The sequence below is a fragment of the Oratosquilla oratoria genome, chromosome 1 (genome assembly GCF_046742065.1).
Source record: "Oratosquilla oratoria isolate Oo_2021 chromosome 1, ASM4674206v1, whole genome shotgun sequence".
Lineage (NCBI taxonomy): Eukaryota > Metazoa > Arthropoda > Malacostraca > Stomatopoda > Squillidae > Oratosquilla > Oratosquilla oratoria.
Window position 1 is genome coordinate 56,201,757 of NC_134777.1, and position 15,425 is coordinate 56,217,181.

The 15,425-nt window shown below is 43.7% G+C and overlaps 1 protein-coding gene across 9 annotated transcripts in view; it reads right to left on the reverse strand.

The window, feature by feature from the left end:
- The window catches only part of Not3 (CCR4-associated factor Not3), a 77,858-nt gene that overhangs the window by 20,201 nt on the left and 42,232 nt on the right, over nucleotides 1-15,425 (reverse strand). For all 9 annotated transcript variants that reach the window (XM_076187415.1, XM_076186973.1, XM_076187488.1 and 6 more), the window contains 4 exons: nucleotides 11,518-11,749; nucleotides 10,286-10,375; nucleotides 8,252-8,607; nucleotides 5,137-5,221 (listed from right to left, as the gene is read on the reverse strand). In XM_076187415.1, coding sequence (XP_076043530.1) covers nucleotides 5,137-5,221; nucleotides 8,252-8,607; nucleotides 10,286-10,375; nucleotides 11,518-11,749 — 763 coding nt within the window. The remainder of the gene's footprint in view (nucleotides 1-5,136; nucleotides 5,222-8,251; nucleotides 8,608-10,285; nucleotides 10,376-11,517; nucleotides 11,750-15,425) is intronic.

A 15,425-nucleotide genomic window follows, 5' to 3' on the forward strand; every position in this document is an offset into this window, starting at 1 on the left:
ACATCACTTTGCATAAATACTTCTGTTAACATAAATCATTTATATACTATTTAGCCAAGTTATAGGGATAATCTGGGGTATTGGCTGCATGTTATTCTGGCAAAGTAGCATGCAGTTGATATCTATATGGGGCACCCCTACAGACCAGGGCCACACATCACTTTGTGATAGAGGAAAACTCTATTCATAGAGAAATGATGACACTTTTATACTACGACTCTCCCTCCATTATGCTGTCCCTCAACCCCTTGTTACTGTCCTGCACCATTTCTCTGAATATTCATTTCCTTTCTTTGCCTACTGTGCAGATATATGGGATAGGAGGAAAGCTTCTAGGAGCTGTCAAGAGTTTTTGTGAGAATAGTAGAGCTTGCGTCAGTATTAGAAATGGAGAGAGTGAGTGGTTCGAGGTAAAGGTGGGACTTCGTCAAGGATGCGTTATGTCGCCCTGGCTGTTCAACTTATACATGGATGGGGTAATGTGAGAGGTAAATGTAAGGGTGGTGGGTCAGGGATTGGAGATGGTTAAAGAAAATGGAGAAAAGTGGGAGGTGAGCCAGCTGTTGTTTGCTGACGACACTGCACTTGTGGCAGGATCGGAGGAGGGGCTGAGGAAGTTGGTGACAGAGTTTGGGAGAGTATGTGATAGAAGAAAGCTGAAGATAAATGTGGGTAAAAGTAAGGTGATGAGATGTACAAGGGGTGAAAGTGGCAGTAGACTGGAAGTGAGCATTAAGGGAGAGCGACTGGAGGAAGTGGATAGTTTTAGATATTTGGGTGCAAATGTGGCAGGAAAAGGTGGAGTGAAGGTGGAGGTAGAATGTAGATTGAAAGAAGTGAGTAAATGCCTTGGTGGATTAAAGAGTGTAATGAGGAATAGATATTTGGGAATGGATGCTAAGAGGAGACTGTATGAAGGAGTGATTGTGACAACAGCACTGTATGGGGCAGAAACATGGAACATACGAGAGGAAGAGAGAAGTAGTTTGAATGTGTTTGAGATGAGGTATCTGAGAAGTATGATGGGGGTTACTAGGCTACATAGAGTGAGAAATGAGGAAATGAGGAGGAGAATGGGGGTGGAAAGGGAGTAGGGAGATAGGGTTGATGAAAGAGTATTAGGATGGTTTGGACACATGGAAAGAATGAGTGAAGAAAGACTAGTAAAAGAGGTATGGAAGGCAGATGTGGAAGGAGTGAACATGAGGGGACGTCCTAGGATGAGGTGGATGGATGGGGTGAAGGGGGCTTTGGGGAAGAGGGGAATGTCTGTTGAGGAAGGACGGGAGAGGACAGAAGATAGGGGTGAATGGAGAATGGTTATATATGGATGATGTTGTGATGCATGAAGTGGAATGGGCGGGGGAATGGGGGGTGAGGTAGTATGTGTGAGCAAAATTTGACGCAGCCCGAAGGGATTTCTCCCCGTCTTCTCCTTTTATGCATGGGGGGACGGAGAGGGGGGGGGGGTCGCCGATTTAATGAAGTGGCCTTGCTGTGGAGGTGCTGTGTCTTGCGACACTGCTTCTGACCCAGGGCAGTGGACAAGGTGCAGGGATGACCCGTCATCCAGGAGGTGCTAAGATAAGAGGGAGGGTGGAGGGGTGTGGAGTGTATTCAGGGATGGAATGGGTGGGAATAATTTTATGCCTTTTACTTTTTGGCTACCTCCCTTGTAAAGGGGAAAAAGCCTTGGTATATGTATGTATGTATGCCTACCCTGTGGTGGGGGAAAAGAATGCTACCACCAAGTCTTCCCACTTGAGTCGTAAGAGGTGACAAAAAATGGGACAGGGGATGGGATTAGGAGTCCTGCTACCTGTAGCCCCAAAGCGGACATTCCTAAAAAAAAATAAAGGCATAAGAGGGTCAGGGAGTTTTCCAACCAGTACCCTAAGGTTTGGGTTTTTTAATGTGTGTAGATGTGGTACAGATGAGAGTAAAAGGGAAGAGATAAGCAGTATGTTTGTGAGAAGAAAGATGGATGTGCTGGCTTTGAGTGGAACTAAATTGAAAGGTAGGGGCGAGTGTGAGTTTGGGAGTGTAGTTGGGAGGTTCTCAGGAGTGAAGAGGGGACAAGGGAGAGAAGGGGTGGCTATACTAGTAAGTGAAGAGATAGGTAAGCATGTAGTGGAGTGGAAGGAGGTTTCTTCAAGGTTGATGTGGATGAAGGTGAAGCTGGGAAGGGAGATGTGGGTTTTTGTAAGTGCGGATGGGCCTGGTAGTGAGAAGAGCATTGAGGAAAAAAGAGGCTTTTTGGGTAGATTTAAATGAGTGCATAGAGGGATTAGGGAGAAATGTCAATGTAGTTGTATTAGGAGACCTTAATGCTAAGATAGGAAACGAACCAATAGATGGAGTGATTGGGAAGTATGGAGTTCCAGGTAAAAATCATAGGGGAGAATTGATGGTGATGTGTCTTGAGAGTTGATGATAGCAAATACAGTGTTTAAGAAGAAAGTCAAACATAAGTACACATGGGAGAGGGTGGTGGATGGAAGGGTGGCAGATAGAGCATTAATGGACTATATAGTGGTGACCAGGACTTATGGTAGGAAGAGTTAAGGATGTATATGTTCTAAGGGGAGAGAGTGGGGGAATATCAGATCATTTTCTGGTGGAAAGTAAATTGAGAGTGGAGAATAGGTGGAGAAAGAGGAAAAGGGCAGAAGGTAGGGAGGTACTTAGAGTGAACTGCTTAAATGAGAAAGAAAAGGAGGAGTATAAGAAGAAGCTGAGAGAGGAGTGGAAAGGAGTGATGGATAGAGTAGAACTAGGAGTGGAGGAGGAATGAGGATGGTTCAAGGAGGGAGTCATAAGGTGTGCAAAGATGGTGTGTGGAACAAGGAGGGTGGGAGGAAATAGAAGGAAGGGTAGTGAGTGGTAGGATGAGGAAGCAAAGAAGGGTGCAGAAGAGAAGAAGCAGGCTTTCATAGATTGGCTACAAATTAGGATGAGGGAATCGTATGAGAGGTACAAAGTAAAGAGAGGGGAAGTTAAGCATAAGATAAAGGAAGCAAAGAGGAAAGCAGATGTGAAATTTTGAAAGTAATAAAATGATGTTTTGGAAGGAAATTAAAAGAGGAAGGAGGCAAATCAAGTACAGAAGAAAAGGTAAAAGGTGCAGATGGAGAGATGATAATGGAAGATAAGGCAGTGAGAGGATGGTGGGCAGAGTATTTTAGGGAGTTGCCAAATGTGAAGGAGGATAGGGAGGGAAAGGTAGTTGCAGTGGGAAGCACTAAGAAAATGAGAGTGATGAGTGAGGAAAATGGAGGAGAAATAGGGATAGATGAAGTGAAAGCAGCTGTTAAGATGATGAGAGCAGGTAAGGGACCTGGGTTGGATGGATGCCATGCAGAATGTCTGAAGAAAGGAGGTACAGTGATGGTGGACTGGCTGGTGAGGTTATTTAATGTTTGTTGGAGAGAGGGTAGAGTGCAGGAGGACTGGAGGAGTGCCTGTATCATTCCCCTTTACAAGAGAAAGGGGGACAAGTGTGAGTGTAGTAGTTTCAGCGGGATTAGCTTGTTGAGTGTAGTTGGGAAGGCTTATGGGAGGGTCTTGATTGAGAGGATTAGGAGAGGAACAGAGGGAGTAATTGGTGAGGAACAGTGTGGTTTTAGGACAGGTAGGGGCTGTGTAGATCAGATTTTTGTGGTAAAACAGATGTGAGAAAGCTATAGGAAAAGGTAAGGATGTTTTTTGGGCTTTTATGGATTTGGAAAAGGTTTACAGCAGGGTAGACAGGAAGGCACTGTGGGAGGTACTGCAAGGGTGGTGGGCCAGGGATTGGAGATGGTTAAGGAAAATGGAGAAAAGTGGGAGATAAGTCAGCTGTTGTTTGCTGACGACACTGCGCTTGTAGCAAGATCAGAGGAGGGATTGAGGAAGTTAGTGACAGAGTTTGAGAAGGTGTGTGAAAGAAGGAAGCTGAAGATAAATGTGGGTAAAAGTAAGGTGATGAGATGTATAAGGGGAGAGAGTGACAGCAGGCTGGAAATGAGCATTAAGAGAGAGAGACTAGAGGAAGTGGATAGTTTTAGATACTTGGGTTCGAATGTGACAGGAAAGGGAGTAGGGGTGGAAGTAGTGTGTAGATTGAGAGAAGCGAGTAAATGCCTTGGTGGATTAACAAGTGTAATGAGAAATAGACATCTGGGAATGGATGCTAAGAGGAGGTTATATGAAGGAGTGATTGTGCTGACAGCACTGTATGGGACAGAAACATGGAACATAAGAGAGGAAGAGAGAAAGAGTTTGAATGTGTTTGAGATGAAATGTCTGAGAAGTATGATAGGAGTTTCTAGGCTAGATGGAGTGAGAAATGAAGAGGTGAGGAGGAGAACAGGGGTGGTAAGGGAGTTGGGAGATAGGGTTGATGAAAGAGTATTAGGATGGTTTGGACACATGGAAAGAATGGGTGAAGAAAGATTAGTAAAAGGTGTGGAAGGCAGAGGTGGAAGGAGTGAATGAGGGGGCGTCCTAGGATGAGATGGATGGATGGGGTAAAAGGGGCATTACAAAAGAGAGGAATGTCTGTTGAGGAAGGATGGGAGAGGACAGAAGATAGGGGTGAATGGGTAAGGGTTGTGTATGGATGATGCTGTGATGCATGAGGGGGAGTGGGTGGGGGATGGAGGGTGAGGAAGTATGTACGAGAAAAAATTTGACGCAGCCCGAAGGGATTTCTCCCCATCTTCTCCTTTTCTGCATGAAGGGACGGAGAGGGGGGGGTCGCCGAATTAATGAAGCGGCCTTGCTGTGGATGTGCTGTGGTTTGCGACACTGCTTCTGACCCAGAGCAGTGGACAGGATGCAGGGATGTCCCGTCATCCAGGAGGTCCCAAGATGAAAGGGAGGGAGGAGGGTGGAGGGGAGTGGAATATGTAGGGGATGGAATGGGTGGGAGTGGTTTCTATGCCCTTTTCTTTAAGGGGGAAAAAAGCCTTTGGTATATGTATGTATGTATAGGGATAATCCTTCTTCTACAAGGAATTAAGATGCGAGGGAATCAAGGGTGGTGGATGGGAATGAACTGGGTGAGAGTGGCTGCATGCCTCTGACCTGGTTACCTCCCTTTAAAGGGGGAAGAGGCCCTCAGTATACACAAAGTGCAATCCTCCGGAAACTTACCAGATGACGTTAATGTAGTTGAGTTGACCTCATTTAGCTTCTTTTGGGCAATGACTTTTAGAGAGACTGCAGAGTCAGTTGCATTCTGGTAGAATAAAAGAAATTATATACATATGCATGTATATATCTGAAGACAATACATATATAAAAGTACTGAAATGCTTATGACCATCACACAATACAAAATACATCCTGTGAAATGAAAACACAATAAAACATGCACTACAATATACCCAGAACACACATGCACTACATAATCAATCACAGAAAACTTGCAATTAGTATCACTCCATAACTTTCATTACCTAATAATATTTGCTCCAATACATACTTATCCACTGACATTATTCCTCAACATAATAGTTACGCAATATTGTTGATGATTCTATCATGAACAGACACATATACAAGTGAACTCTCTACAGAACCTCAACTCCCACTCCCCCACCACTCCTTCAGAGCAAAGACAGATGAAAATCTATGGACAAAATAATGTGGTTGCATTGATCAATTTGCCACAAACTAATGACTCCATATACAATAAAAATCTTAGCAATTAATTGACTTCCTCATACCTTTTCAAATATAGAAATCATTCTTCATTCCTAGAGAGATAAGAGGGAGGGTAGAGAGTGGAGGTGAGTGGAGTGTATTAGGGATGGAATGGGTAGGAATGGTTCTTATGCCTTTTTCTTTTCGGCTACCTCCCTTGTAAGGGGGAAAAAGCCTTTGGCAGGATCAGAGGAGGGATTGAGGAAGTTAGTGACAGAGTTTGAGAAGGTGTGTGAAAGAAGGAAGCTGAAGATAAATGTGGGCAAAAGTAAGGTGATGAGATGTACAAGGAGAGAGAGTGACAGTAGGCTGGAAGTGAGCATTAAGGGTGAGAAACTGCAGGAAGTGGATAGTTTCAGATACTTGGGTGCGAATGTGACAGGAAAGGGAGGAGTGGGGGTGGAGGTAGAATGTAGATTGAGAGAAGCGAGTAAATGCCTTGGTGGATTAAAAAATGTAATGAGAAATAGACATCTGGGAATGGATGCTAAGAGGAGGTTATATGAAGGAGTGATTGTGCCAACAGCAATGTACTTGGCAGAAACATGGAACATGAGAGAGGAAGAGAGAAGGAGTTTGAATGTGTTTGAGATGAAATGTCTGAGAAGTATGATAGGGGTTACTAGACTAGATAGAGTGAGAAATGAGGAGGTGAGGAGAACAGGGGTGGAAAAGGAGCTGGGAGATAGGGTTAGTATTAGGGTGGTTTGGACACATGGAAAGAATGAGTGAAGAAAGATTAGTAAAAGAAGTGTGGAAGGTGGAGGTGGAAGGAGTGAATATGAGGGGGCGTCCTAGGATGAGATGGATGGATGGGGTGAAAGGGGCTTTACAAAAGAGAGGAATGTCTGTAGAGGAAGGATGGGAGAGGAGAGAAGATAGGGGTGAATGGAGAAGGGTTGTGTATAGATGAGGCTGTGATGTATGAGGGGGAGTGGGTGGGGGATGGGGGGTGAGGAAGTATGTATGAGAAAAAATTTGACGCAGCCCAAAGGGATTTTTCCCTATCTTCTCCTTTCCTGTATGAGGGGACAGAGAGGGGGGTTCGCCGAATTTATGAAGCGGCTTTGCTGTGGATGTGCTGTGTCTTGCGACACTGCTTCTGACCCAGGGCAGTGGACAGGATGCAGGGATGACCCGTCATCCAGGAGGTGCCAAGATAGGAGGGAGGGAGGAGGGTGGAGGGGAGTGGAATATATGGGAAATGAAATGGGTGGGAGTGATTTCTATGCCTTTTTCTTTTTGGCTACCCCCCGTGTATGGAGGAAAATGCCTTTGGTATATGTATGTATGTATGTACATTTTCAATCCTGTTCTGAAATACATTCATCTTCATACTACATATATATACCAAAGGCTTTTTTTCCTTTACAAGGGAGGTAGCAAAAAAAAAACAGACATAAAAACCACTCCCACCCATTCCACCCCCCTACATACTCCACTCCTCTTTACCCTCTTCCTTCCCTCTTATCTTGGCACCTCCTGGATGACAGGTCATCCCTGCATCTAGTCCACTGTCCTGGGTCAGGAGCAGTGCTGCAAGATACAGCACATCTACAGCAAGGGAGCTTCATTAAATTGGCAACCCCCCTTCTCTGTCCCCTCATGCAGATACTCCCTCACCCCCATTCCCTATCCACTCCCCCTAATGCATCACAGCATTATCCATACACAACCATTCACCACTCACCCCTATCTTCTGTCCTCTCCCATCCTTCCTCAAAAGACATTTACCTCTTTCCCAATGCCCCTTTTACCCCATCCATCCATCTCATCCTAGGCCGACCCCTCATGTTCACTCCTTCCACACCTCTATTACTAGTCTTTCTTCACCCATTCTTTCCATGTATCCAAACTATCACAATCCTCTTTCATCAACCCTATCTCCCAACTCCCTTTCACCAACCATACAACACATAATGGAAGACTGCATTATACACAATCATGCACACAAACAACACAACATACACTCTATAAAGGATTTGTGGGAAAACCCAGTTTCGGCTGTAGCATTCCTTGGGGAGATGGGACTGCTCGGACAGACAGTCTAGGGAACGACAACAACAACAACAACTCCCTTTCCACCCTGGTTCTCCTCCTCACCTCCTCATTTCTCACTCTATCCAGCCTAGTAACCCCTAGTAATCCATTCTCAGGCACATAATCTCACATCAAACTCCTCCTCTCTTCCTCCCTTATGTTCCACGTTTCTGGCCTGTGCAGTGCTGTTGGCACAATCATTCCTTCATACTATATACTTAAATCATAACATTTGTATGCCTACTGTTTTCACTGGTCACTTAATGATGTACAATGGGTTGAAAATGCAAGAAACACTTTGAAATTAACAACTTCAAAATGGTGGCACTCTTTAGAGATTTGCTTATTACAAAATATCTTAATCAATTACAGGGTGAGCCATGAACTAGAGGGGGTACTTGTTCAAGGTGACCCTTCTTTGCTATGGGCCCATCCAAATACTATACAAGTATCATGAACTGAATGAAACAAAACCATACCACCATAATGAATGGGTTACAACTAAGAAATGTGAGCTACTTACTGAAGTTGCTGAGGACACTTGCGGTGAGGCAGAGGAGGTAGTCAAGCCTTGACCACTTGTGGTAATGGCAGATGTGGTGGTAGTTGTGGTTGTGGTGCTCGTCTGGCTACCCAATGTGGAAGCCACACTATTACCACTATTGCTGCTGCTGTTACTAGTATTGTTATTGGTCGTGTTGCTGTTGCTGTTACTATTGGTAATGATGCCATTATTATTAATGGCATAATTGCTCGTGGAGGCAGTAATGGTGGTAACACTGCTGTTACTTAGCACAGAGTTGATACTATTGCTGCTGCTGCTACTGCTGCACGTATTTGCTAGCGAGGTTCCTCCGTTGGATTCCAAGGAATAATTCCCTGAAACAGGTCAAATTATACAGGACTCTTACGAAACATAAATAACAATGCTATATGAGACTTGCTATGTCTTGGTAAAATACATGTTTGCCTTGGAAGTGGTTTCTCTACAGGGTTGATTTCTGGAGGTGTAGTGTATTAAGGAATTTAATGTTCATTTGGGTAGTGCTTGTTTAGTGATTTGTGTTTATTTACCTTTGTATGAACATATCAGAAGGGGGCACTGGATAACTGAGGAATGTCTGCTGAGCAATGATGTGTGCAAAATATAGGAGTAAATGTAGAATAGATGCACATGAAGGAATGATGTCGTTCAAAGGGATGTTATTATCTACTTTGATCCCCAACCTGTGTGAATGAGGAGACTCTAACCCTATTATGAAGCAGTGGGGAGTAAATCAGCTCTGGTTGTTGGCCCCTGTGGAAACACTTGCTGGTTTGCCTTTGATCCCTGTCCCCTTGTTGAAAATATAACACAAAGCTACAATACATGCATATATACAGTGCTGTGCTGTCGGCACAATCACTCCATACAAGCTCCACTTAGCATCCATTCTCAAATGTCTATTTCTCATTACACTTTTTAATCCACCAAGGCATTTACTTGCTTCTCTCAATCTACATTCAACCTACACCTCCACTCCTTCCTTTCCTGACACATTTGCACCTAAGCATCTAAAGCTATCCACTTCCTCCAGACTCTCTCCCTTAATATTAACTTCCAATTTGCTGCCACATTCTCCCCTTGTACATCACATCGTCTTATTTTTACATACACACATACATATACCAGAGGCTTTTTCCCCCTTACAAGGGAGGTAGCAAAAAAACAATGGCATTAAATCCACTCCAACCCATTCCATCCCCACATACTCTATTCCCATCTACCCTACTCCCTTTTATCTTGGCTCCTCCTGGATGATGGGATGAATTATCCCTGCATCTCACCCACTGTCCTGGGTCAGAAGCTGTGTTGCAAGACAGAGTGCATCCACAGCAAGGCAGTTTCATTGAATCTGTGACCCCCCCCCCCCCTCTGTCCCCTCATGCAGAAACAGAGGAGACAGGGAGAAATCCCTTTGGGCTGCATCAGTTTATTCAGTTTGTTTTTCACACATACTCCCTCACCCCCTCATCCCCCACCCACTCCCCTTCATGCATCATAGCCCTATCCATACACAACCATTCTCCATTTGCCCCTATCTTCTGTCCTCTCCCTTCCTTCCTCAACAGATATTCCCCTCTTTACCAATGCTCCTTTTACCTCATCCATCCATCTCATCCTTGGTCACCCCCTCATGTTCACTCCTTCCATCTCTGCCTTCCACAGCTCTTTTACTTATCTTTCTTCACTCATTCTTTCTGTGTGTCCAAACCATCCCCATACTCTTTCATCAACCCTACCTCCCAGCTCCCTTTCTACCTCTGTTCTCCTCCTCACCTCCTCATTTCTCACTTTAAACAGTCTAATAACTCCTATCATACTTCTCAGGCACCTTATCTCAAACACAAACTCCTCCTCTGTTATACTCCGTTTCTGTCCCATACAGTGCTGTCTCATAAGAGACCTTACTTTTACCCACAGTTATCTTCAACTTCCTTCTTTCACACACCTTTGCAAACTCTGTCACTAACTTCCTTAAGCCCTCCTTTAATCCTGCCACTATACAATACATACCTGTACTATTTTGTTGCGGACTTGCCAAGATATGATTTGAGGTCCCTGAACTGGTACTGCTGTTATTAGGAGTCGACTGAGACGTAGAACCTGTAAATGGAAAAATAAATATTACATTTCTGGAGTATACATACTTTTAACTGTAGCATATTCTAACTGGGGACAGCTCACACAGGGTCATACTTCAATAGGCATCTAAAACTCGTACACTTGGTACTTATAATAACTGTTGCCTTGAGTTTCAATTACTGTAAACTCACAGCCCTACAGTGGGTGGCAATGGTCCTTGGGGCCTTCCATCTCTAGGGGAAGATACTTTCTTCTGTTGGCTGTGTTGTTTTGGTGTGGGACTGTTTTTGTGTAAATTACTGAAAGCAGTAGGAGTGGGACTGAGTGGGGTGAAAGGGGGGGGGAGCAGTTGCCAACAGTTGGCTCACCTTAAGTGAAAAAAGATGGAAGAACTACAGCTGAAGTTGAGAAAGTGAGTTCTTGGGCCCAGTTTGGAGATTGAGTGTCAGCCCCTTGGGGCTGTGCACCTCCAAATGAAGGTGAGGGGGTTGATGGGTTTTAAAAATGGGGAGTAGGGAGATGATTCTCTCTGCTGTCCATCTTGCAGGGCCACCACTGCAAGGTACCTATTATTGGTACTGTGGTGAGGGTGTTGACAGGAACCCTCCCCAACCCCCTTTACAGGTGCCAGTTGTTGGTTCATTCTTTCTTTAAAATTCACCACATATAAAAAGTTGACTTGCTTTCATTACTTCTAAAATTCACCATATCAAGGGCAAGAGAATGCTAAAACTTAAAATTTTGTGTAATAAATCAGACTGATATTCCTTTGTGCTTGCTGGGGGGAGGGGGAAATATGCTCAACATCTCTTAATAAAAAAAATTCAGCCTTAATTTGCTCTCATCACTTCTAAAATTCACTATATCAAGATCATGAGAAAGTTAAGATCCACATGCTATCTTTGCACATTTTAGCAATTCCCCCTTTACTCCTGGCACTTCTTTCCCCTTCATTCTTTCCATGCTTCTCTTAACTTCAAATGGGATTCTCTTTCTCCCATTTTCATTCAATTTGCTCCTCTTTAGTACCTCCAAGGCTCCTATCCTTGTCTTTGCCACCTAACATCCACTCTTAATTTCCTTTCCACCATATAATGATCCAGCAATCTACTGCTCTCTCCCCTGAACTATGTTTGTACTTTATGAACTTGTCCATGACTCACCTGACACAGGTTTAGTAGGAGTAGAGGGGGGCGGTGTTGCCTTGGCTGAAGAATTGGAGTTGACGTTTGAGCTGGAACTGGAGTTGCAACTTGAGCTGCTGCTGCTGCTGTTGCTGCTGTTGCTGTTCGTACTGCTACTACTACTGCTGCTGCTACTGCTGCTGCTGCTACTGCTACTACTGTTGCTGCTATTTGTTAGTCTCACCACCTGTGGTTTAACTGGCTGACTTGACTGCAAATTCAAAGAAAGTAGATTATTATCTGATACAACATGAAAATAATCAAAACAAAATCTAGTCACACTTAAATCTTTCCTGACTCCATCTCCTTAGAGCATTATTGTCCCTAAAAAAATAGAACCTGTAGTTACTGGTGACAAAATACAAATCTACACAATAAATTATTTTTTTTCTCCTAACATGTCTATCCCTCTCCATCCTTGTACACACCTTTCATTGCCTCCCACACCTTTCATTTGCAAAACTCCTTATATTGCTCCCAGTTCACTCAAGTCACATGCCTTATACATCCGTACCTACCATAGTTAGATCTTTCATTCATTTTGTCTCTTTTTCACAAATTAGCTTTTTGATAAACACCTGATACATACATCACCTGCCTTACCTATAACCACACTGCTCCTCTCATACCATTTTCTCTTTGCCCTTTTTTTTATATCCAACCTTATATATACATGTACCAAAAGGCAGTCTTTCCATTATAAGGGAGTTGGGTGACATATACCTTACACTCACATGAAACACATTCATAACCCCCCCAAACTTAGCAACTTCATCCCTGTCCCCTGCCACATTGCTTGGGTCAAAGGCAATGCAGCAAGACACAGTGCTAATACAGCAAGGCCTAATTACTCCAGCTAACTTATTAATTCCCACTGCTTTATTTCATGATGACCCCCTCCCTTTCATTACAGAAATTTATTACTTTTATTATCATTACAGATATTAATCTTTTTCAACCACATTAATTTTTCACTTTAATTCCATGTCATCATGATCGAGACTGGCAAGGAGCTTGACGGAAACATGTACGGAAACTGATACGTAGTGAAGGCAATGTCTGTTGAGGAAGGACAGGAGAGGAAAGAAGACAGGAGTGAATGGAGAATGGTTGTGTATGGATGATGTTGTGATCCATGAAGTGGAATGGGTGGGAGGTGGGGGGAGAGGGAGTATGTGTGAAAAAATTTTGATGCAGCCTGAAGGGATTTCTCCCCATCTTCTCCTTTTCTGCATGAGGGGATGGAGGGGGGGGGTTGCCAATTTGATGAAGCAGCCTTGCTGTGGATGTGCTGTGTCTTGTGACACTGCTTCTGACCCAGGGCAGTGGACAAGATGCAGGCATGACCCATCATCCAGGAGGTGCCAAGATAAGAGGGAGGGAAGAGGGTCGAGGGGGGGTGGAGTGTGATAGGGATGGAATGGGTGGGAGTGGTTTTTATGCATTTGTTCTTTGGCTACCTCCCTTGTAAGAGGGAAAAAAGCCTTTGGTATATGTATGTATTATCATAAAAAACTTCCTTTAGTAAACTATTTTGAAACAGTTTCTGAATACAAGTGATTTATTACTTTTAAAACATTCTTACTGAGAGAGAGAGAGAGAGAGAGAGAGAGAGAGAGAGAGAGAGAGAGAGAGAGAGAGAGAGAGAGAGAGAGAGAGAGAGAGAGAGAGAGAGAGAGAGAGAGAGAGAGAGAGAGAGGGCGAGAGAGAGAGAGAGAGAGAGAGAGAGAGAGAGAGAGAGAGAGAGAGAGAGAGAGAGAGAGAGAGAGAGAGAGAGAGAGAGAGAGAGGGGGGAGGGAGGGAGGGGGGTCATATTGCTACTTAGTCTCAAACAGAGATGGGTGTGTTATTGCTGGACAGGTAGTGTGTTACCACAGGACAGGTAGTACATTACCGAAAAATCTACGAATACACATTGTGTATGTGTATATACATACACACATATACAGTAGTGTGGACTGCTCTAAGGAAATTAAAATAGATAACGCATTGATGGAAGTGCAACCCAGGTTGTTCGGTAACGGACTACCTGTCCAGCAATAACGCGCCCAGCTCTGGTATCAATGATATATGTGGAATAATCTAATGAACTATTTATGTCTCTATAACATGACTTTGGCTACCTCCCTTGAATGGGGGAAAAAGCCCTTTGTATATACATATATGTAACATGTAAAGCATACCATGTCCAGACTGAAGTTTCCAAACGTGACATTAGGTCATTATGAATTTTAAATTGTCAAGTTTGGAAACTTCAGTCTGGACATGGTATGCTTTACATGTTGCATATATGTATATACAAAGGGCTTTTCCCCCCATTCAAGGGAGGTAGCCAAAGTCATGTTATATATACATATACATACATATGTCTGTATGTATATGTATATATAACATGACTTTGGCTACCTCCCTTGAATGGGGGAAAAAGCCCTTTGTATATACATATATGTAACATGTAAAGCATACCATGTCCAGACTGAAGTTTCCAAACTTGACAATTTAAAATTCATAATGACCTAAAACTTTGCACACACTGAGTTTTATCTAATACTCACTCACTCACACACACACACACACAATGTATATAATATATATATATATATATATATATATATATATATATATACATACATACATATACCAAGGCTTTTTCCCCCTTCCAAGGGAGGTAGCCAAAAAGGGAAAGGCATAAAAACACTCCCACCCATTTCATCCCTAAATACACTCCACACCCCTCCCACCCTTCCTCTCATCTGAGCACCTCCTGGATGACGGGTCATCCCTGCACCCTGCCCACCGCCCTGGGTCAGAAGCAGTGTCGCAAGACACAGTACATCCACAGCAAGGCCGCTTCATTTAATCGGCGACCCCCCTCTCCATCCCCCCTTGCATATAAGGCGAGGACGGGGAGAAATCCCTTCGGGCTGCGTCAAAATTTACTCACACATACTACCCCACCCCCCCGCCCATTCCTCCTCATGCAGTCACAACATCATCCATATACAACCATTCTCCACTCACCTCTGTCTTCCGTCCTCTCCCTTCCTTCCTCAACAGACATTCCCCTCTTCCCCAAAGCCCCCTTCACCCCATCCATCCACCTCATCCTAGGACGTCCCCTCATGTTCACTCCCTCCACATCTGCCTTCCATACCTCTTTTACTAGTCTTTCTTCACTCATTCTTTCCATGTGTCCAAACCATCCTAATATTCTTTCATCAACCCTCTCTCCCAAATCCTTTTTCACCCCTGTTCTCCTCCTCACCTCCTCATTTCTCACACTATCTAGCCTAGTAACCCCCACCATACTTCTCAGACACCTCATCTCAAACACATTCAAACTCCTTCTCTCTTCTTCTCTTATGTTCCACGTTTCTGCCCCATACAGTGCTGTTGGCACAATCACTCCTTCATACAGTCTCCTCTTCGCATCCATTCCCAAATGTCTATTTCTCATTACACTCTTTAAACCACCAAGGCATTTACTCGCTTCTCTCAATCTACATTCTACCTCCACCTTCACTCCACCTTTTCCTGCTACACTTGCACCCAAGTATCTAAAACTATCCACTTCCTCCAGTCGCTCTCCCTTAATGTTCACTTCCAGTCTACTGCCACTTTCACCCCTTGTACATCTCATCACCTTACTTTTACCCACATTTATCTTTAGCTTTCTTCTATCACATATATATATATATATATATATATATATATGTATATATATATATATGTGTATATATGTATATATATATATATATATATATATATATATAGGCAATTTAATGAAGTGGCCTTGCTGTGGATGTGCTGTGTCTTGTGACACTGCTTCTGACCTGGGTCAGTGGTCGAGATGCAGGGATGACCCGTCATCCAGGAAGTGCCAAGAT